At 39.6% G+C, this 21,910-nt stretch overlaps 1 protein-coding gene and 1 pseudogene across 3 annotated transcripts in view; both read right to left on the reverse strand.

Moving 5' to 3' along the window:
* UVRAG (UV radiation resistance associated) overlaps positions 1-21,910 on the reverse strand; it is a 361,575-nt gene that overhangs the window by 27,442 nt on the left and 312,223 nt on the right. For all 3 annotated transcript variants that reach the window (XM_066249903.1, XM_066249894.1, XM_066249913.1), the window contains one exon: positions 10,221-10,312. In XM_066249903.1, the coding sequence (XP_066106000.1) occupies positions 10,221-10,312 (92 nt within the window). The remainder of the gene's footprint in view (positions 1-10,220; positions 10,313-21,910) is intronic.
* LOC136320552 (non-histone chromosomal protein HMG-14 pseudogene) lies at positions 2,617-3,094 on the reverse strand (annotated as a pseudogene).

Consider the following 21,910-nt stretch of genomic DNA (forward strand, 5'->3'; position numbering starts at 1 on the left):
AATTGGTCTGTTCAAATTTTCTGTTTCTTTTTCATTCAGTTTTGGAAGACTATGTTTCTAGGAATTTATCCATTTCCCCCAGATTGTCCAATCTGTTGGCATATAGTTGTTCATAATATTTTCTTATAATTCTTTGTTTTTCTGTGCTATCAGCTGTTACTTTTCCTCTTGGATTTTTGTTTTATTTGGGTATTCACTCTTTGTTTCTTGATGAGTCTTGTTCAAGGTTTATCAATCTTATTTATCTTTTTAAAAACAAGCCATGGTTTCACTGAACTTTTTTTTTCAAACTCATTTTATTTATTTTCACTCTGATCTTTATAATTTCCTTTTTTCTAGTCATGTTAGGCTTTGTTTGTGGTTCTTTTTTTAGTTCCTTTAGGTGCAGGGTTAGATTGAGATTTCTCTTGTTTCTTGAGGTAGGCCTGCAATGCTATGAATTTCCCTCTTAGAACTGCTTTTCCTGTGAATTGGGTTGTTGTGCTCCCATTTCCATTTGTCTCAGGCTATCTTTTGATTCCTTCCTTGATCTCATTGTTGACCCATTCACTGTTTAGTAATATGTTATTTAGCCTCTGTTTGTCTTTCAGTATTTTTTCTTGTAATTGATTCCTAGTTTCATACCATGTGGTCAGAGAAGATAGCCTGATATGATTTCAATCTTAAATTTATTAAGACTTCTTTTCTATCTTAAGATATGGCCTATCCTAGAAAATGTGCCATGTGTAATTGAAAAGAATGTGTATTCTGCTGCTTTGGGGTAAAATGCTCTGAAAATATTTATTAAATCCACTAGTCCAGTGTATCATTTAAGGCTGTTAGTTCCTTGTTGATCTTCTGTCTGGAAGACCCATCCATTGATATCAATATGGTGTTAAAATCCTCTTCCATGACTGTATTACTGTCAATCTCTCCCTTTATGTCTATCAAGTTTTGCTTTATATATTTAGATTCTCCTATGTTGGGTATATAAATGTTTACTGGGGTTATATCATCTTGTTGGATTGGTTCCTTTATTGTTATATCATATCCTTCTTGGCCTATTATTATAGCCTTTGTTTTAAAGTATATTTTGTCTAAATATTGCTACCCCGGCCCTGACCAGTTGGCTCAGTGGTAGGGCGTCGGCCTGGCATGCAGAAGTCCCAGGTTTGATTCCCGGCCAGGGCACACAGTAGAAGCGCCCATCTGCTTCTCCACACCCCCCCTTCCTCTCTGTCTCTCTCTTCTCCCCCCGCAGCCAAGGCAGGCTCCATTGGAGCAAAAAGATGGCCCAGGCGCTGGGGATGGCTCCTTGGCCTCTGCCCCAGGCGCTAGAGTGGCTCTGGTCGTGACAGAGCGACGCCTCGGATGGGCAGAGCATTGCCCCCTAGTGGGCGTGCCGGGTGGATCCCGGTCGGGTGCATGTGGGAGTCTGTCTGACTGCCTCCCCATTTCCAGCTTCAGGGGAAAAAAAAAAATATTGCTACCCAGCTTTATTTGTTTGTTTGTTTCCATTTGCATAAAATTATCTTTTCCATCCCTTTATTTTCATTCTGTGTTTATCTTTCATTCTGAGGTGGGTCTTTTGTAGACAACACATGTAAGGATCTTGTTTTGTTATCCTTTCAGCTATCCTATGTCTTTTGATTGAAATAATTACATTTAAAGTGATTACTGATAGAAATATATCATATTTACTACCATTTTATTCTTTATAATTATGTTTCTTTTTTATTGTTTCTTCTTTTTTTTCCTTATGTTTGACATCGATTAGGTACTTTTTCTTTATGGCAAAGTACTTCAATCACATTTGTTCCTGGGATTAATTGTATTCTTTTTTTCATAATTGAGATTTTTATTGGTTGTTTTGAGGATAAGTACACAGACTTTTCAATTTGTACACAATTCTTAACAAACGTACCAAAAATGTAGTCATGTAGTTGTGATTCTTTTCTAAACAGTTATTCCAGTGACTTTCCAGCTTAAAATTTGGGGCTAATTTTCCTTGATAGAGTATCAAGTACTAGTATCTTCAAATGTTGACACACTGTCACATCAGTCCCACTAATTCACAATTTAATATCATATGTACTACATAATCAAATTCTTAATCTTTCACAGCACATTCACAGTTACTAGGAACACTGGACTACCACACCAGAGATGTTACAGAGTGCACAAACTTCTGACAGGGAGAGCCAAGATCAAGGAGTGGTTTTCTTTAGGGAACAATTCTACCAAAACCATGGGAATAGAAGCAATTTCAAATATTCAAGACATTAAATGCACAACTGACTCCAAATTGCCATTTAGTATGCTCTGTGTTATAGGATATAAAAACTACTCCCCATCTATGGAATGTTAAGCTGACACCCAAGACAATCAAAGCCTCCCATATTCATATCCCACTATTTTCTGGTTGTACCAAAAAATAAACAACCAGCAAATGATTTCACCTCTTAAAAAAAAAAGCATTTATACTTAAAAAAATGAGATGAGGTGGAATTCCCTCCTTCTAAAAAATGTTTCTAGAGCTACTAAAAAACTTGCATTTACAAAATAGTTGATAGAAATATTCCTCTGGATTGTACAAGAAGGGAGACAGGGACCGCTGATAAGACGTGGCGTATGACATTAATCAGACTTGGCTTCTTTCTCTCCGGCTTCCTCTGAGGCTGGGCTCTTCTCGTTTTTAGTTTATCCGTTTTCTGCAGGCAGATCTTCTTTAGGATCTTGGTTAGCCACTTCAGCCTGTTTTCCCTTTGCTCCCCTTTTCCCTTTTGATTGCACTTTTTTGTCGCAGATTTATCGTTTCCGGCTGCCTTTTTGGGTTTCATTTCCACTTTTGCAGGAGCAGGTTTGGCTGACAACCTCGCTGATCTCCTCTTGGGCTCCTCCTTCGCCGACCCCTGGGCGGAGCTGACCTTCCTTTTAGGCATCGTGGCGGCCGCGCGGGCGTGTGCTGGGTGTCTTCGTGAACCTGGGCTGCCTGGCCACTGCCGCTTCTCCCGACGCCCAAGATGCTCACTTAATTGTATTTTTGAATAATCTCCAAATTGCCTTACAAGCTGGTTTTCAAGCTATTAAAACACATGACTGTACATGATTTTGCTATGTTTGGATCTGGCTTTATTTCCTGATTTCTTTGTGTGTGTGTGTGTGTGTGTTTACATAGATTCTAGGGTCACCCAGAATGCATCCCCCCTCACTTGCCCCCCTCCTTACAGTGCCCTCCTCCCTTCCCTTCAGGTTTATCCCATCCTATCATCCTCTTTCCCTCTGTCCTCTTTTCCTCTCTTCCCTTTGATCCCTCCTCTGTTTCAATTCTGTTCCTCAGTTCTCATTATTCCTTGGATTCCTCATATGAGTGAGGTCATATGATATTTTTCTTTTTCTGCCTGGCTTATTTCACTCAACATAATAGTTTCCAGGTCTCTCCATATTGTTGCAAAAGGTAATATTTCCTTCTTTTCCATGGCCCCATAGTATTCCATTGTATATATGTACCACTGCTTTTTAATCCACTCGTCCACTGACGGACATGTGGGCTGTTTCCAGATCTTCGCTATTGTGAACAATGCTGCCATAAATATGGGGGTGTATTTCTTTTTTCAGTTGGTGATATGGTGTCCTTGGGATATATTCCTATAAGTGGGATGGCTGGGTCAAAGGGCAGTTCCATTTCTAACTTTTTGAGGAATCTCCATACTGTTTTCCACAGTGGCTGCACCAGTCTGCATTCCCACCAGCAGTGCAGGAGGGTTCCCCTTTCTCCACATCCTCGCCAGCACCTATCGTGTGTTGTTTTGTCAATGAGCGCCATTCTGACTGGTGTGAGGTAGTATCTCATTGTGGTTTTACTTTGCATTTCTCTAATGATTAGTGATGTTGAACATTTTTTAATTTGTCTATTGGCCATCTGTATGTCCTCTTTGGAGAAGTGTCTATTCATTTCTTGTGCCCATTTTTTGATTGAATTGTTTGTCTTCCTGGTGTTGAGTTTTACAAGTTCTTTATAAATTTTGGTTATTAATCCCTTATCAGATGTATTGTCAAATATGTTCTCCCATTGTGTGGTTTGTCTTTTTATTCAGTTCATATTGTCTTTAGCTGTGTAAAAGCTTTTTAGTTTGATACAGTCCCATTTGTTTATCCTATCTTTTATTTCATTTACCTGTGGAGATAATTCAGCAAAGATATTGCTGCGACAGATGTTGGTGAGCTTACTGCCTAAGTTTTCTTCTAGGATACTTATGGTTTCATGATTTATATTTAAGTACTTTATCCATTTTGAGTTTATTTTTGTACATGGTATAAGTTGGTAGTGTAGTTTCATTTTTTTGCAGGTAGCTGTCCAGTTTTCCCAACAACATTTGTTAAAGAGACTGTCTTTACTCCATTGTATGCTCTTACCTCCTTTGTCAAATATCAATTGTCCATAAAGATGTGGGTTTATTTCTGGGTTCTCTGTTCTGTTCCATTGATCTACATGCCTGTTCTAAGCTGTTTTAAGTAAAATGGCCTTGTAGTATAACTTGATATCAGGAAGTGTGATACCTGCCACTTTCTTCTTCTTTTTCAAGATTGCTGAGGCTATTCATGTTCTTTTTTGGTTCCATATAAATTTTTGGAATATGTGTTCTGTATCTTTGAAGTATGTCATTGGTATTTTAATTGGTATTGCATTGAATTTATAAATTGCTTTGGGTAATATAGACTTTTTTTAAAAAATTTTATTTATTCATTTTTAGAGAGGAGAGAGAGAGACAGAGAAAGAGAGACAGAAAGAGAGAAGCGGGGAGGAGCCGGAAGCACCCACTTCCATATGTGCCTTGACCAGGCAAACCCAGGGTTTCGAACTGGCGAACTCAGCATTTCCAGGTCGACGCTTTATCCACTGCACCACCACAGGTCAGGCAACATTTTAATGATGTTTATTCTTCCTAACCATGAGCATGGTATATGCTTCCACTTGTCTGTATCTTCCCTGATTTCTTTTATCAATGTTTTATAATTTTCTGAGTACAAGTCTTTAACCTCCTTGGTTAAATTTACTCCTAGGTACTTTTTTTGTTGTTGTTGCAATAGTGAAGGGGATTGTTTCCTTAATTTCTCTTTCTGACATTTCATTGTTCGTGTATAAAAATGCCTCTGATTTCTGGGTATTAATTTTATATCCTGCCACTTTGCTGAAATCGTTTATTAGGTCCAGTAGTTTTTTGACTGAGACTTTAGGGTTTTCTATATACAGTATCATATCATCTGCAAATAATTATAGTTTTACTTCTTCTTTTCCAATTTGGATGCCTTTTATTTCTTCTTCTTGTCTGATTGCTGTGGCTAGGACTTCCAGTACTATGTTGAATAAGAGTGGTGAAAGGAGGCCTTGTTCCTGATTTTAGGGGAATTGCTTTTAATTTTTGTCCATTAATTATAATGTTGGCTGTGGGTTTGTCATAGATGGCCTTTATTATGTTGAAGTATGTTCCCTGTATTACCACTTTGCTAAGAGTTTTGATCATAAATGGGTGCTGGATTTTATCAAATGCTTTTTCTGCATCTATTGAAATTATCATGTGGGTTTTCTCCTTCCTTTTGTTTATGTGGTGAATCACATTAACTGATTTACAAATGTTGTATCATCCTTGCCTCCCAAGAATATGTCCTACTTGATCATGATGTATGATTTTTTTCATGTATTGCTGGATCCGATTTGCTAATATTTTGTTGAGAATTCTTGCATCTAAATTCATCAGGGATATTGGCCTATAATTTTCTTTCTTTGTGTTGTCTTTGCCTGATTTTAGAATTAGAATTATGCTTGCCTCATAAAAAGAACTGGGAAGTGTTCCTTCCTCCTGAATTTTTTAAAATAGCTTGAGAAGGATAGGAGTTAGTTCTTCTTTGGATATTTGGTAGAATTCACCAGTGAAGCCATCGGGTCCAGGAGTTGTTTTTTGGGAGCTTTTTGATAACTGTTTCGATCTCTTTTGTTGTAATCGGTCTGTTTAGGTTTTCTGATTCTTCCAGATTGATTTTTGGAAGATGATATATTTCAAGGAATTTGTCCATTTCACCTAGGTTGTTTAATTTTTTGGCATACAGTTCTTCATAGTATTTTCTTACACTATTTTGTTTTTCTGTTGTGTAGGTTGTTATTTCTCCACTCTCATTTCTAATTTTATTTATTTGAGTCTTCTCTCTTTTTTTCTTGGTGAGTCTTGTTAAAGGTTCATTGATCTTGTTTACCCTTTCAAAGAACCAGCTCTTGGTTTCATTGATACTCCATATTGTTTCTTTAGCTTCTTTGTCATTTATTTCTGCTCTGATTTTTATTATTTCCTTCCTTCTACTACCTCTGGGCCTTACTTGCTGTTCTTTTTCTAGTTCTTTTGGATGAAGGGTTAGGTTAGTTGAGGTTTTTCAAGCTTCTTAAGAAATGTCTCTTTTAGCCTGACCAGGTGGTGGCGCAGTGGATAGAGTGTCAGACTGGGATGCAGAAGAAATGTCTCTTTTTTCTGCTCTGCTTTTGTGCCTTTGTTCATCTTGCCCTCCAACTCGCTGATTTGATCCTCAGCTTCAGCCATCCTGCTTTAAATTCCTTCCATTGTGATCTTCATTTCTGATATTGTATTTGTCATCTCCGACTGATTATTTTTTAATATTTCAGTGTCCTTTTTTATACTCACTATCTCTTTATTTAGGTGTTCGTAATGACCATCCATTGTTGTTCTAAGATCCCTAAGCATCCTAGCAATCATTATTCTAAACTCTGCATCCAGCAGTTTGGTTATTTCCATATCACTCAGTTCCTTTTCTGGAGATTTCTCTTGTGGTTTCATTTGGATTGCACTTCTTCTCTGTCTTCCCATTATGTCTGTGTGTTTGGGTGTATTGTTTGTAGGGCTGGCTGAGTCTAGGTTTGGTGTTGTCTGGCTCCAATTTTCAGTTGTGTTATTTCTAGGTCTTCTTGGGTTGGCATCAGCTGTTATTTTCTGTTTCTTCTTCTTAAAGAAGTCCCTTACCATTTCTTGTAATACTGGTTTGACAGTAACGAACTTCTTTAGTTTTTTCTTATCTGGGAAGCTCTTTATGTCTCCATTAATTTTAAATGATACCCTTGCTGGCTACAGTAATCTTGCTTGTAGTTCTTTGCTTTTCATCATTTTGAGTATTTTGTGCCAATCCCTTCTGGCCTGAAATGTTTCTGTTGAGAAATCAGCTGATAGTCTTATGGGAGCTCTTTTGTAGGTAACTGTCTTTCTCTTGCCCCTTTTAAGAATCTTTTTGTCTTTAATCTTTGCCATTTTAATTATGATATGCCTTGGTGTGGGCCTTTTTGGGTCCATCTTGTTTGGGACTCCCTGTGCTTCCTGGACTTGTGTATCTTTTTCCTTCACCAAGTCAGGGAAGGTTTTAGTCCTTATTTCTTCAAATAGGTACTTGATCCCCTGCTCTCTTTTACCCCCTTCTCTTCACATCACCCCTATGATATGAATGTTGTTATAATTCATGTTGTCTCAGTGGTCCCTTAAACTATCCTCACTTTTTAAAATTATTTTTTCTGTTCTAACTGGGTGTTTTCTGCTACCTATATTTCAAATTGCTGATTTTATCCTCTGCTTTATCAACCTGTTACTGATTCCTTTTAATATGTTCTTTATTTCATATATCTGATTGGTTCTTTTTATATGGTTTCTATGTCTTCTTTTATACTTACTATCCTTTTAAATTCTCACTGTGTTCACCCATTCTTTCTATAAGTGCCTTGAACATCGTTATAACCATTGTTTTAAATTCTGTATCTGGTAAATTGCTTGCCTCTGTTTCATTTAGTTCTTTTTCTAGGGATTTCTCCTGTTATTTCCTTTGGGGTGTGTTTCTTTGTCTCCCCATTTTGCTGCCCCTCTGTATTTGTTTCTATGTAGTAGGTAGATCTGCTTTATCTCCTAGTCTTGGTATGGTGGCCTACGTAGTAGGTATCCTGTGGGGCTCAGCAGTGCAGTTTCCCTGATCACCTATGCAAGGTGCTCCAGGAGTGTCACTTGTATGGGTTATGTTAGCCCTCCTGTTGTAATTGAATCTTAATTGCTATTGGCTCCTTTATGTGTAGAATAGATTCTCAGGTTGGCTGCCTGTGAGGACTGACTCCCAACCACAGGGTATAGGCTGCTATGTGGGGACTGATCACATGAAGTGAAATTTGCCCCCACTGGGTCTGGTGTCTTCTGAGATTTTGCTTTGGATGTGCTGCTTGTGGAACTGGGTCATGGTTTGATGTGGTCTGAATCTGCCACCTGGTGCGTTGGTTCTAGGGCCTCTTGAGAGGGACTCCAGTGAAGGTCAATGTCGGCTGCTCCCTGTGACCAGCTCTGGGCTACCTGATTGGAGCTACAACAATTCACACTTTGTCACTGCCTCTGCTATGCCTGTGTGTATGTGGGAGGGGCCAAGCTGTGCACCAAGGCCAGCTTCCACAAGCACCAAGCCTGGGGTCAAGTCAGCAAAAGGCCCAAGGCACTCTGAAATCTGCTTCTGTATGCCAGCTGCCTGCCAGGCTCAGTCACTATAGGGGCCTCTGGAGGTACTCAAGTTGCATGAGGTAGGCTCTCAGTGAGTCACCAGGGAAGGGTGAGTGGTGTTCATCACACTGATACAGATTCAAGCTTGGTGCCAGTGCTGGGACTGAGGCCACTCATCAAAAGTCTCTGGGTATACCAAGACCAGCTACTACCTTCTGAGTGTGCTTGGACCTTTGTGGTGGGTTTGGGAGTCTCAGGAAGTTGTCAGGGTAAAGCCAGCAGAGTTTATGCAGCCAAAACAGACCAACATTGGCCATGTGAAAAGAGGGCTCTGCACAGGAAGGGGAGCACTGATCAGGTGTGTGAGGGGAAAATGGTCCCTGCCCCAGAGCCACAAGACTCGGTCTATAACATCCAGGACTAGGCAGCTGACACTTTAGCAGGACAAGAGCTTGTCAGGGCAGAACAACAGGGAGCCAGGAGGGTATGGCTTATTTTTTCCTCTAGGCTGATGCTGCAGTACAGAGGGGAATATTCAACTCAGGAAAAGTGAGTGGCATCTATAGGCAGTGTGGGAGAGGTACCCAGCACAGGGATCTGGAAGCTGTCCCATCAGCTCTCTTTCCCCAGCCACACAACTCAGTTTGTTCTCACATGGTTCCATTTCACTCCAAACCATGTTCCCTCTGCTGGAGCACAGGGTGAGTGTCCCCAGATGAGATTTTGTAAGCTGGCTATATAAGAGGTGCCTGGGTTTCTAGAAGACTCCCATATCACCCTGGGTAATGAACTCCTGCTGATTTTCACAGCAATATGTTATGTGGGCTCCTCTTCCCCTGGTGCTCCAGGCTGGGGAAGCCAATGTAAGATTGAGACCTCATGCTTCTTAAGGGGACTTTTGTAGCTGAGATATCCCTCTCAATTCTTAACAACCCCAAATGGATGGGGGGCCACTACTTTTTGCATCTCTGGCCCTTCCTACTAGTCTCTATGTGGCTTCTTCTGTAAATATTTGGTTATATGACTTCTGTTCAGCTAGTGTTCAGTTGGTCATTCAGGTTGATTGTTCTATAACTAAGCTGTAATTCCACTCTGGACCTGGGAAGAGGTAGGTTAACTTCTATCTACTCTGCCACCTCTTGGATCTCCATCTCCCCTTTTCTCTTAAAAGAGTCATGTCTATCCTGACAAAGCACTTTGAAGGCACAGCTTGCCCTCATGGTAGACCATCAAACACAAGAAACATTCTAGCATGTGCCTCCTGATCTCAAGACTAGGTCTTGACAAGCTTGACCTGCTCCTTGTGTGCTTCCTTCCCTTAACACTCACAGACACTGATCCGTGTGTACATTCTATATTAATGACCTTCATCTGTTCTTTAGAAAAGTCTTAGGGGCTCCGTGTCTGTCCCTTTTAGGAGTCACAGAGCTGCCCTCAGTCTCTGCCGCAGCAGTGTGCTCAAGGACTGCGTGCCCAGGCAACCTCTCAGTGTTCAACTGCAGTCCTCCAAACCTCCCCTCCTGAAGGCGCTTCACCCTCCTTTGCCAGACTGGCACTTAGACCTGCAAAAGTACAGTGGCTGCCTTTCCTTTTCTTCAGATATCTTATTATAGAAGAAAATCCAGAAGGCCAGTGTGAAGCAGTGTGGAAGTCAGAAAAGTTTCAGGGTTAGTAGCTACATTACAATTTCTGAGTATCAGAAATAAAGGTACTCACCACCTGACCAGCAGTCCATGTTCCATGAAGTTTTTCAGGTTAGGAAGGGTTTGCCTCAAGTCTGGAGTCCCAAGTCCATGTTGATATCTCAGCTGCAAAGGTAGAAAAATAGAATTAAATGAAATTCTGGCAGATACTAGGCAATGCTTCAGAAACATGATTAAACATGTCTTTTTTAAAACTGTAAGAGAGAAAATGAATGTATGATCCCAATATCATCAACCACACTTTTGGGATGATGTTTAAAAGTAGCCTTTCCTCACTCCCTTGCCTCTGCTGGAAAAGGCTAAGAATGACTAAGTGTGGAATCGGGATATTCGAAGACCTCTGTAGGACTTGGTAACATCAATTCCAGGGACATAAAACCAGCATTTTATCCTAGATACTGAAGGCTGGTATTACATACTCTGAGTACATTATCCCTTCTTTCACTGATCCTTCCCTTAATCAAGGGTAAGAATCATGTTGTATTTGATTCCCAACAGTGTCTGACATAGTACTAGTGCTCAGTTAGTGCTTATTAAATAAATAAAGAGAAAGCCAATTTTGACAAAGGCTGTACACTACATTTCTCTTGCATCTATGATTTCCCTCTTTAGCCAGAACCAGGGCACAGAGTTATAGGTCTCACCTGAGGAAATTATGGCCTGTGGGCTTGATCTGCTCTTTTTTTTTTTTTTTTTTACTTATTTCTGCTAGAGGCTGATTTTCTAAAATTAAGTATCTTTCTATGAACCTTGGGAAACTTGCTAAATGGTTTTCATCTGTCCCTTGCCTCCTCTCACTCTGTCTCTGAATATCATTTGCTTCCTTAACTGACCATAACAAGATCTGAGATAGGTACATGTGCATATTTATACACGTACTCACATACATGATATCAAGTACGCAATACATATGCAACATAGCCCTCTAGAAATTTTTCAAATGAAAAAAAGTGCTTTGTAAACTGTATACTGGGGTACAAATGTGAAGGGTCATCCGTTTTGAAGTTTTACTTTTTTAAGCACCTAACTTTAAAAGTGACTAAGTCAAACTTTTAAATATTTTCTTTTCTTAAAAAATAAAACCACTACCAACAACAAAAAAATAAAGTTTTGTTTTGTTTCTATTTAGTAATCAATTGATATTTTTCACCTAACAGCAAAGTTCATTCTAACTACATTGAATTTTTAAATGAAACCACAAACCTAATCAGGTCTCTTGAATATTCACATAAAGCTGGGCATTAGAACATAGAATGTTCAAGCTAAAAGGTATTTTGAATATTACTTAAGCCAATCCTTTCCTTTTGCAGATAGGAAAACTGAAGCTCAGAAAGGGGAAGTAAATTTTCCAGGACCATGTGTTTCAATGGTAAAGACATTATTAGCCAGAGCCTCCTTTCACAACCATAATACCCCACCATTCACCCCAAAGTGAGAGGAAAATTGGTAAAAAAAAACACTTGAGAAGACAAAGAGAAAATATTCTTTTACTTTTCCAAAACTAAGCTTGGTGACCTAAATCACCTCCTGAGATTTGCTGACCTTGAATTATAACGTCTACTCCATATTAAATGACATCATTTCTTATATTAATATAAAAGCATTTTTTTCCATACATTGATAAAAGCAAAATGGCTGATATCCCAATATGACATTCCTGAATTCATTGTTTCAATAAAAAAGTGAAATTGTTTACACATGGCATGGAAATTTCACCTGTGATTCATATTGAAAAATATTAAATATCAAAAAACCATACAGAAATAACACTAAGCTATGTGTCCCTGAGCCAATACATAGCCAATTGCTGGCCCCAGGTCCACAATGGAAGGTGGGTGTTGAATTCTTTTCAGAGACCACAATGAAAATTTGTCTGCAAATCTGATTTCAACCAAAAAAGGAAAATATGGGCATTTGAAGCCTCTACCCAGGTCTTAACTCTTCATTTGCTGCATAGCACTGTTAGTCTTTATCACAGAATCTTAGGATATTATAGTTTAAAGAGGTCCTAGAGATCATCTTTTCCAAACCCCTTCCTTACATAAATGAAGAAGCTAAAATTTGGTAAATCACGTGTACTGCCCCAACTCACACAGCTGATAAGGGACAAAGCCATGGCTAGAATCTCTTAATAACCACTCTAAATTCTTTCTACCATGTCATCCTTTTACTTTCAATATATAGAACTAAAAAAGAAATTCACACACAGTACAAATAAGTTACTATTTAAAACAAAGAATATGTACTTTTTAAGTCAAAACTACTATAAGGCTTATAATAAAAAGCAACCGTTCTCTGCTCTTCAGTAGCAACTGCTTTTAGCCTCTTCTTCTTTACCTTTATATCTCTGAATAATATATTAATACTGCTTATTTTTTCCCTTCCAGTTTTAGACACCATCTACCATGTTCCTACTAAGAAAAATGAAAGTTGGCTCTCCTATGTTATTCTTTTCATTTATTTATTTATTTATTTATTTACTTACTTATTTTTGTATTTTTCTAAAGTTGGAAACGGGGAGGCAGTCAGACAGACTCCCGCATGCTCCCGACTGGGATCCACCAGGCACACCCACCAGGGGGCGATGCTCTGCCCATCTGGGGTGTCGCTCTGTTGCGACCAGAGCCACTCTAGCACCTGAGGCAGAGGCCATGGAGCCATCCCCAGCGCCCGGGCCATCTTTGCTCCAATGGAGCCCTAGCTGCGTGAGGGGAAGAGAGAGACAGAGAGGACAGAGAGGGGGATGGGTGGAGAAGCAGATGGGCGCTTCTCCTGTGTGCCCTGGCTGGGAATCGAACCTGGGACTCCTACATGCCAGGCCGATGCTCTACCACTGAGCCAACCAGCCAGGGCCTGTTACTCTTTTCTTACACAAACATTTTACCACCTTACCCACCGTCTACTGACTTTTCATCAAAAAAATACAAGGATTTAACTCACTATTCTCCCAAATATACTTCTCCTCATCCTCTTAAGATATTCAAAATCACATTTTTTGTTAAATCAATATTTAGTGTTTACTATACCTACAAAAATATTATTCACTGCTGAACTATGTATGTAATATACTATTCTTCTTTTTTGTAGTTTTTTGTTTTTCTTGAGTGCTAATTGCCATTTTTTTTCCACTTGCTGAGTATCTACTTTGTTGATAGCACTACTTGTTGGATACCTATGTACTCATCACTAGATTCTCCCAAACTAGGACAAAACCTTAAAATCTTTCTCAATCTGATTAAAAACACCATTTAACCTATCAAGTCCATTTTCCCCTTGGAGATATTCCCTGAAGCATCCCTCTCACTGCTCCAATCTGAACTGGCTGCTCTCTAGGTTATTCCATTTTTATCTTCTTAGAATTTTCCTTTACCATCAACTTGGACTTGTTGTTTACTTCTTATCTGTGTTGAAGCTGTTGTTCCCTAGATCTCATAACTTCTTTCTTGATTTACTGCCCATTTTTTTGAGAGAGAGAAAGAGAGAGAAGCAGGGAGAGAGAGGAACATCGAGCTGCTCTTGTATGTGCCCTGACTGAGGAATCGAACTGGAAACTTTAATGCTCTGGAACGACACTCCTACCAACCGAGCTATCCAGCTAGGACTTAATTTTTACTGATTTTTAGAGAGATAGACAGAAGAAGGGAGAGAAGGGAGGGGGAAAGGAAGCATTCATTTGTTGTTCCACTAAGTCATGTATTCTTTGGTTGCTTCCCATGTGCCTTGGCCGGGGACTGAACCCTCAACCTTGTCATTTCCGGATGATGCTCTTAACTGACTGAGCTAACCAGTCAGGGCCTCACAGCCTCATATTGGTGGAGCATATTTTATAATATCATATCTTTCTGGGAAAGCTGAGCATAGGAGGCATCTTTTTTGACACCTTGAATATTTAAAAATACCTTTATTCCACTCTTGCACTTGAATAACCATTTGCTTGGGTCTAGACTGCAAGGCTGAGAAGAATTTTCTTCTGACTTTTTAGAGTATTGTTTCACTGTCATTTCACTTTGCATATGGCAACTGAGAAGCCTGATAACATTCTGATTCTCTACCCCTTGTATGTGAGCTTATTCTTCTTTCTGGAAGCTTTCAAGATTTTATTCTTTTTTTTTCCCCCTGAAGTGAGAGGCCGGGAGGCAGAGAGACAGACTCCCACATGCACCTGAAGGGGATCCATCAGGCATGCCCACCAGGGAGCGATGCTCGGCTCCTCTGGGGTGTTGCGCTGTTGCAACCGGAGTCATTCCAGTGCCTGAGGCAGAGGCCACGAAGCCATCCTCAGTGCCAGGGCCAACTTTGCTCCAATGGAGCCGTGGCTGCGGGAGGGGAAGAGAGAGACAGAGAGAAAGGAGAGGGGAAAGGGTGGAGAAGCAGATAGGCGCTTCTCCTATGTGGAGAAGGAATCAAACCCGGGATTTCCACATGCCGGGCCAATGCTCTACCACTGAGCCAACTGGCCAGGGACTCAAGATTTTATTCTTTAACCCTAGTTTTCTGAAATTTCAGTGATTAGCCTTGTTTGGATTCTTTTTTCCTTCATTGTGCTGTTACTTAGTTATTGAAGGAACTGAGTTCTTCAATATGAAAACTCTTATCCCCTAATTCTGATTATGTTATTTTATTATCATTATTATTTTATTATTATTATTATTTTATCTCCTTCTTGATTTGTTTACTTCTGGGTTTCTTCTTTCTTTCACTTTAGACTTAAAAATATATTAGAGGCTTTCCTTTTAATGTCTAGTAATCTTTTGTTGTCATTCATCTTTACAAATGATACTTAAAAAACTGATGAGACAGTCCACGCACTGGGAGATTTCAGTTTAGAATGAGTGGGTGGAAATCTAGCTCTTTCCATGGAGGGCATGTCAGTTGCACTAGCTCTCATTGAGAGAACTATATTTTTTTTCCAGGGAGAACTTCAGTCTTCTACTTACAGGTATAATCTGGATCTCATTTTGGGAATTAGGTAGGAAAAAGCGATTAGGGAATTTAGTGTTGGCATGTTGGACTTTCCTTGAATTCCCTTATCTCCAGTAAGGTACCTTACTTCTTGCCCCAGATACCAGGCAGTTCAGAGTTCAGGGCTTCTCAGGTTTAATTTTTTCAGAAATTATCCTCCAGTTTCCCACTGGGGTATATGCAAAAGTAGCTGGTTAGCTATGCAGGGTGGGGGAAGTAACTCAGAATCTTACTTTTCTTCCTCCTAATTTCAGACTTATTCCTCACTCTATGAGGTCACTGGTACCTCTAAATCCTACATTGTTCTGAAATTCTATGGCTCAAATTACATTGCTTCTTGAAGGCTTTAGGTTTCACTTTTCTCCATTCTGCCAACTCAGTTTATCACTCATTTATTTGCTTGTGATTTTCTAAAATTTTGTTGACTCTGAACTGTTCTTGTTTCTTCTGTTCTTTTCATGCTTGTGAGTTTATAATTTTCATTTTATCTTTATTTTTAGCATTTCATTAGGGAGAAATAAAGTAAATATAGTGTATTTGTTTATCATGAAGTTCCATATATATAACAGCTTTTCAACACCGACTAACAACCTTCCTTACAGCCTTTTACACAGTACTCACCACTATGGCAGAGAACTCTCTTTCCTGTCTCCGAGTCTCTCTCTCTACATCTGTTCATATTCTACCCACTCCCAAAGAGCCAATACAAGTTCCATTTTCTGCAGGGAACTCTCTCTGACTGGTCCAGGCTAAGGAGGCATTTTACTCCTCTCCCCAAATCCCTTCCTATCTGATGTCTTTGTAAAGCCATTACTAATGAACAGGTAATTGATAACTATGTATTAACTAAGTCAATTAATGCAGTATGGGAGGCAACTGAGAGGCATCAGGACATACTGGAATGAGCTTAGATGCAGAAGATCTTGGTCTGAATACCTGTGCTGTCCTTATTAGTTGTTTGACTTGGGTATGTCACTTCATTTCTCTGAATTTCATCTCTTTAATTGGAAATGAGGATGTTATGTGCCTTGCAGAGTTGTTGTAAAGTTTAAATAAGATAAAGTATATAAGTTCCCAAAGCAGTATCTGGTACACAGTAAGAGCTCAATAAGCTATACCTATTATTATTGTAGTACATATATAGTTTCTCTAGATTATCATTATCATAGCATCTCCACTAGGCTGGGCATAAAACTGGTGCTCAATATAGCTATCACTTAACTAATCAGAATGAGAACCAGTAAGTGGGGGGGGGGGGGAAGAGTTCAAATCTAAGGCAAAAATAGCTTAAGTACACTGTCCACTTTTAAAAGTGCTATTTTTATTTTTTTTTAAACTAATTTACTCTCAGTGGTAGAGCGTCGGCCTGGCATGCAGAAATCCTGGGTTCGATTCCCGGCCAGGGCACACAGGAGAAGCGCCCATCTGCTTCTCCACCCCTCCCCCTCTCCTTCCTCTCTGTCTCTCTCTTCCCCTCCCGCAGCCGAGGCTCCACTGGAGCAAAGATGGCCCGGGCGCTGGGGATGGCTCCTCGGCCTCTGCCCCAGGTGCTAGAGTGGCTCTGGTCGCAACAGAGCGACGCCCTGGAGGGGCAGAGCATCGCCCCCTGGTGGGCAGAGCGTCGCCCCCTGGTGGGCGTGCCGGATGGATCCCGGTTGGGCGCATGCGGGAGTCTATCTCTCCCCGTTTCCAGCTTCAGAAAAATACAGAAACAAACAAACAAACAAACAAAAACTAATTTACTAAGGTTTTGACTGCAAGCATTCCCAAGAGGCAGCAAAAAATACATACACATGGCCCTGGCTGGTTGGCTCAGTGGTAGAGCATCAGCCTGGCGTGCAGAAGTCCGGGTTCGATTCCCGGCCAGGGCACACAAGAGAAGAGCCCATCTGCTTCTCCACCCCTCCCCCTCTCCTTCCTCTCTGTCTCTCTCTTCCCCTCCCGCAGCCGAGGCTCCCCTGGAGCAAAGATGGCCCGGGCACTGGGGATGGCTCCTTGGCCTCTGCCTCAGGTGCTAGAGTGGCTCTGGTCACAACAGAGCGACGCCCCGGGGGGGCAGAGCATCGCCCCCTGGTGGGCAGAGCGTTACCCCTGGTGGGCGTGCCGGGTGGATCCCGGTTGGGCGCATGTGGGAGTCTGTCTGACTGTCTCTCCCCATTTCCAGCTTCGGAAAAATACAGAAAAATAAAAAAAAAATAAAAAAATACATACACATGTAATATCTTTAAACTAATTACATAGTGAAATGGAAAGACTGATAACATGATCTGACTGGTCAGAAGACGAAGACCTGGGTGATAGACCCAGCCCTGTTGTGTGGCCACGAGCATGTCCTTCCCCTGCTTGGGCTAGTCAAATAATTGTCAGACTGCTTTGGTAGCCCTGGAGTCCTTTGTTCAGCTGAAATATGTGGAAGTCCAAACTATGAAACAAACAGAGAACTGCTCTAACTGTAGGGAGCGGTGGTCAAGTGGAGCCTGAGCCCTTGCAGGCATTCTCTTTTGCAATGTCAGCTCCCGTGGACTAGATCATCTGTAAGAGTCTTTCAAAGTTCTATGAATCCACTCTAAATGCTCTATAAATTACAGGCTTGAACCAAGCATCTAAGGATTTTGATATAAAAATATGGTAAGGTAGCGCACATTCACAATGTGAGTAAGGAAGGAACATCAGCCCATTTGGCCCCACTTCTGGTTCTGCCCACCTCTAATGGTGTCAGAAGTAAAACTTGGCTGGAAGAGTTAAATCTTTACACATTGACTTGAGCGGTGGGGCTGATGGCAGAGTCTACACTCTGGACACCTTAGGGGAAGTTTACATAAACAGAAGGGTAGGATGGGGTTCCTTTTTATACTATATACTATGGCAGGTAGAAATGACCCACTATTAGTAATGTTCCTTCAAGAGAGGAATGAACCCAAAATTTTATTAATTCTTTAATAAGTTAACTCTCTGATAAGATATTAGCAAAAAAAGGAAGGAAAAGAAAGGTCGAGGTCAAGGAAGAAAGGATAAGGATAAGAAGGAAAGGAGAGAAAGAATTATATTTCCTAAGCTACTACCAACCCTAGTCATTCATTCAACAAATATTTATTTAGTGTCTACTAGGCTAAGCACTGTGAATCTGTTCTCTGTCTTTGGAATGATAGCCCAGGACTCAAACTCTGTTCTTACCATAGAATGTATATAATCTGAGTACGTTACATAACCAAACTGTGCCTTGTCTAAGCAGGAGAGCGAATGAGGAAAAGTACGCCAGAGGCAACTGTGAAGGACAGGGGGAAAGACTCAAGTGCTCCCTTTTTTTGAGAAACTTACTGCACATCCCGTCAAAGCCTGCCCTCACCAACTGCCATCAATACCACACTTCCCTAAACGCTGCTCCTGCTCTCACGCAGAGGCCAAGAAACCCGAGCAAATAAAATACTGCTTTGGGTCTGTCTAACGGCCTCAAATTAGTCTCTGAAATAAACACCTTTGTAACAACTTCCTACTGCACCACCACCCAAAGAGTCTAAGCAGTTTTTAAGTGGAATTTTGGTTTCAATTAGCTTGAATTTCAGCTTTACTCTGATTGGTTTAGAACTCCACAGGAGCAATTAAATTTTTGTGCAACTCTATAGTAGGCTACTAGGTGAAAACTACACAGAGATGATAAATTAGATGGGAAGTGGGAATAGTAATGTTCAGTGGTTTCCTTTGAAAAATGAACAAATGCTATTGTCTACTAGCAAAAGAAAATCCCTGAACTAATGTAACCAGAGAGATCTGGCTCTCTAGTTACTAGAACCAGCAAAAATAAAGAAAATAAGAGCAAAGAATAAACTTAGACTGCAATAGACAACTGTAGCCGTGCTTATAATATTAACTATCTTCTATGTTTTCCTTTTCCATATCACCTTTTTGTATTAAAATAATGGTATTTTTCCAAAGCCTCATGTTGGATTCATCCCAAATCACTATATGTTCCCTGTGAGTTTCACCAAAGAAAACATATCAACTATGTTAAAGCTTTTGTAGTTGAAACTAACTAGTTTATTCAGTTTGATCACTGGTGTTGCATTGACCAGGTAAGACTATTCATAGCTTTGGAGATCACATTTAAAAATAAAGTGATTGTATTTCTGAGAAATAAACATTGAGTTTGTAAACACAGTGAGTATCTTCCTATTGAGCTAAGAGGCCTAATTTCATATCAAAGTGCTCAATTTTATTTTTATTTTATAAACACATTTTTTCAAGGCCTGGAAAGACTCTGGGGGTTCAGGAATCATTTTGTCATTTAGGTTTTGGCAGAAGAAATTCAGCTTAGACAAAACACACACACACACACACACACACACATATCCAAACTACACAAGGCCACTTATTGCGTGGCTTATTAGTTCCATATGGGGCTTGAGCTAAACTGCATGATATGTTTGATACAAACCGTCTGTTACCGTGAGGGAATGTGGATTAATACAACGCTTCGATAAAGGTTACCCAAAGATCAACACTTTCGTGATGGGATTACAATGAATTTGACTAAAAAGAGAAATGGACTAGAGGAACTCAAAAAATAAGAAATTAAAAATGCACATATGCATCAAAGACTTAACTTTATAGTTTTGGCTTATGTAGTCAAAAATCTCTATAGGAGTAGTGGCCAATATTTCAATTCATTTTTAAATGCTACGGTTTTGCTGACATAAAAAAGGAACTAGAATACAAGCTCAAAAAAGGGCACCACCATGTCAAAAATAAAATCCACCTTCATAGAAAATACAACTCCAAAATGTGGAAAAGCTACTTAAAAAATATTTAATATGAGCAATAATATTGTTCCTTACAGTGAGTCAATGCAATATATACCTCTAAGGAAAAGTATAAAGCCTGATTCTGAGCCTGTAGTTGCAAGAACAACCCAAGTACTTTTCTATCCCTATTTATAAACCATGCCAGTTTTTTCTCAAAATAGATATGTTATAATGCAAACACTGGACACAGCTGAGACCTGCCATTCTGAGGGCTGAAAAGCCTAAAAGTCAAGTCTAAGAAATGGAGGCGTTTCTTTCATTCCTCCTACCAATCACACTATCGACTAGTCTTAGAATTTGGGATTTATATTAGAGCTGAATGGCACCTTTGAGAGCACCAGGCCACCTGCTTCACTTCCCTTATAAGGTAAGTGAGTCAGTGGCCTATCTAAAGTTGAACAGGTTGAACCTAGGCACCAGAATCAAAGTTTCTTGAGTTCTAACCACAGGCTCTTTTTTTTTTTATATCACAAGTTGCATTTATGAGAAACAGGTTATATTTGAGTCAAACTTATCGTTTTAAAATCTGTTATATTAAAAACACTTCAATTAAGATGGTCCTTTGCTTCAGAATCTTTTGTTTGCCAGAAAACAAGCAAGCACTAATAAACTGATGCAACCCTGGGTCTGCATGATCTTTAAGTTTGGTCTCTATCACCGCCAATTTTTGAGTTGCGAAAGAGGGTCAAGTAAAGCACATTGCAAAGGGATAACCAAAGCAGAACTGGAAAATCTGTTATAGGTAGTTAAATCATACACTGAGAGCAACTGGAATCAGCTTTAATAATGGTTATTTTCCCTTTCTACTAAAGGCTATATAAGTGGACAGACTTGTATAGTAGGCTTCATTAGAACAGATATTCATACTGTCAGGTCTAGCAAGCTCAACCTCAGCTCCCTGCCCTCTTGTTATTATTAGTTCTGCGTACCCTGATTTACCTCCAAATCACCTTGTACTGACCTGTGACCCAACCTGGATCCTGATTCCCTTGCTCGCTAAACTGACCAAATTCAGCATTTCTGCTTCCAATTCACTTTGATGCAAACTTGATACAAAAAACTATATCAGATCGAGATCAAGAAGATCACAGGGCAGGGACAGTTTTGTAGAATGTCTTATAAACTTAATCATAAAATATTTAGCCTCCTGTGTCTGTCTTCTTTCATTTACATTTTTGAGATTCATCCATGTTGCTGCATGTATTAGTAGTAGTTCATTCCTTTCCATAGCTGAGCAGTATTCCACTGTATGGATATACTATTGCTTATCTATATACCAGTTAATAACAACAATTTGGGTTGTTTCAAGTTTTGGCTATTATGAATTAAGGTGCTGTAACATTTGGTTTCCACCTGTATATATAGCACAGGAATTTTTTTGGACCTGTATTTTTATTCTTCTTGGAGCAATACCTAGGAGTGGAATTTCTTTTTTTTTTTTTTTTAGGAGTGGAATTTCTAGACTGACTGGAAGATATATGTTAAATTTATTTTTAAAAATGCCTGTTTTCAAAGTGGCTACACAATTTTGCATTCCCTCCAGCAGTGTGTTTCAGTTGTTCTGCATCCCTGTCAGCACTTGATACAGTCTTAAAATTTTTAGCCATTCTAATAAGTATGTAGTACTTCATTATCATTTTAATTTACATTTCCCTAATGACTAATAATATTAAGCATCCTCATATATATAAACATATATATATACACGTATATATATATATTTCCCCCTCCTCTATCAGTATCTCTTCTTCTGGCCTTTCTATAGTTTCTGTGAATTACTTTTAATAAATATCTAATACATCTGAGTAATACCTTCTAATTAATATTAATACCTTCTAATTAGCAACCCCTAATTAATACCATTTCTGCTTATCATAGATAGAGTAAATTCTGTTTTGAAAAATACAATTCTATTTGTAACAAGGAGCCACAGGGAGTTGAA

The sequence above is a fragment of the Saccopteryx bilineata genome, chromosome 1 (assembly GCF_036850765.1).
Source record: "Saccopteryx bilineata isolate mSacBil1 chromosome 1, mSacBil1_pri_phased_curated, whole genome shotgun sequence".
NCBI classification, from domain to species: Eukaryota; Metazoa; Chordata; class Mammalia; order Chiroptera; family Emballonuridae; genus Saccopteryx; species Saccopteryx bilineata.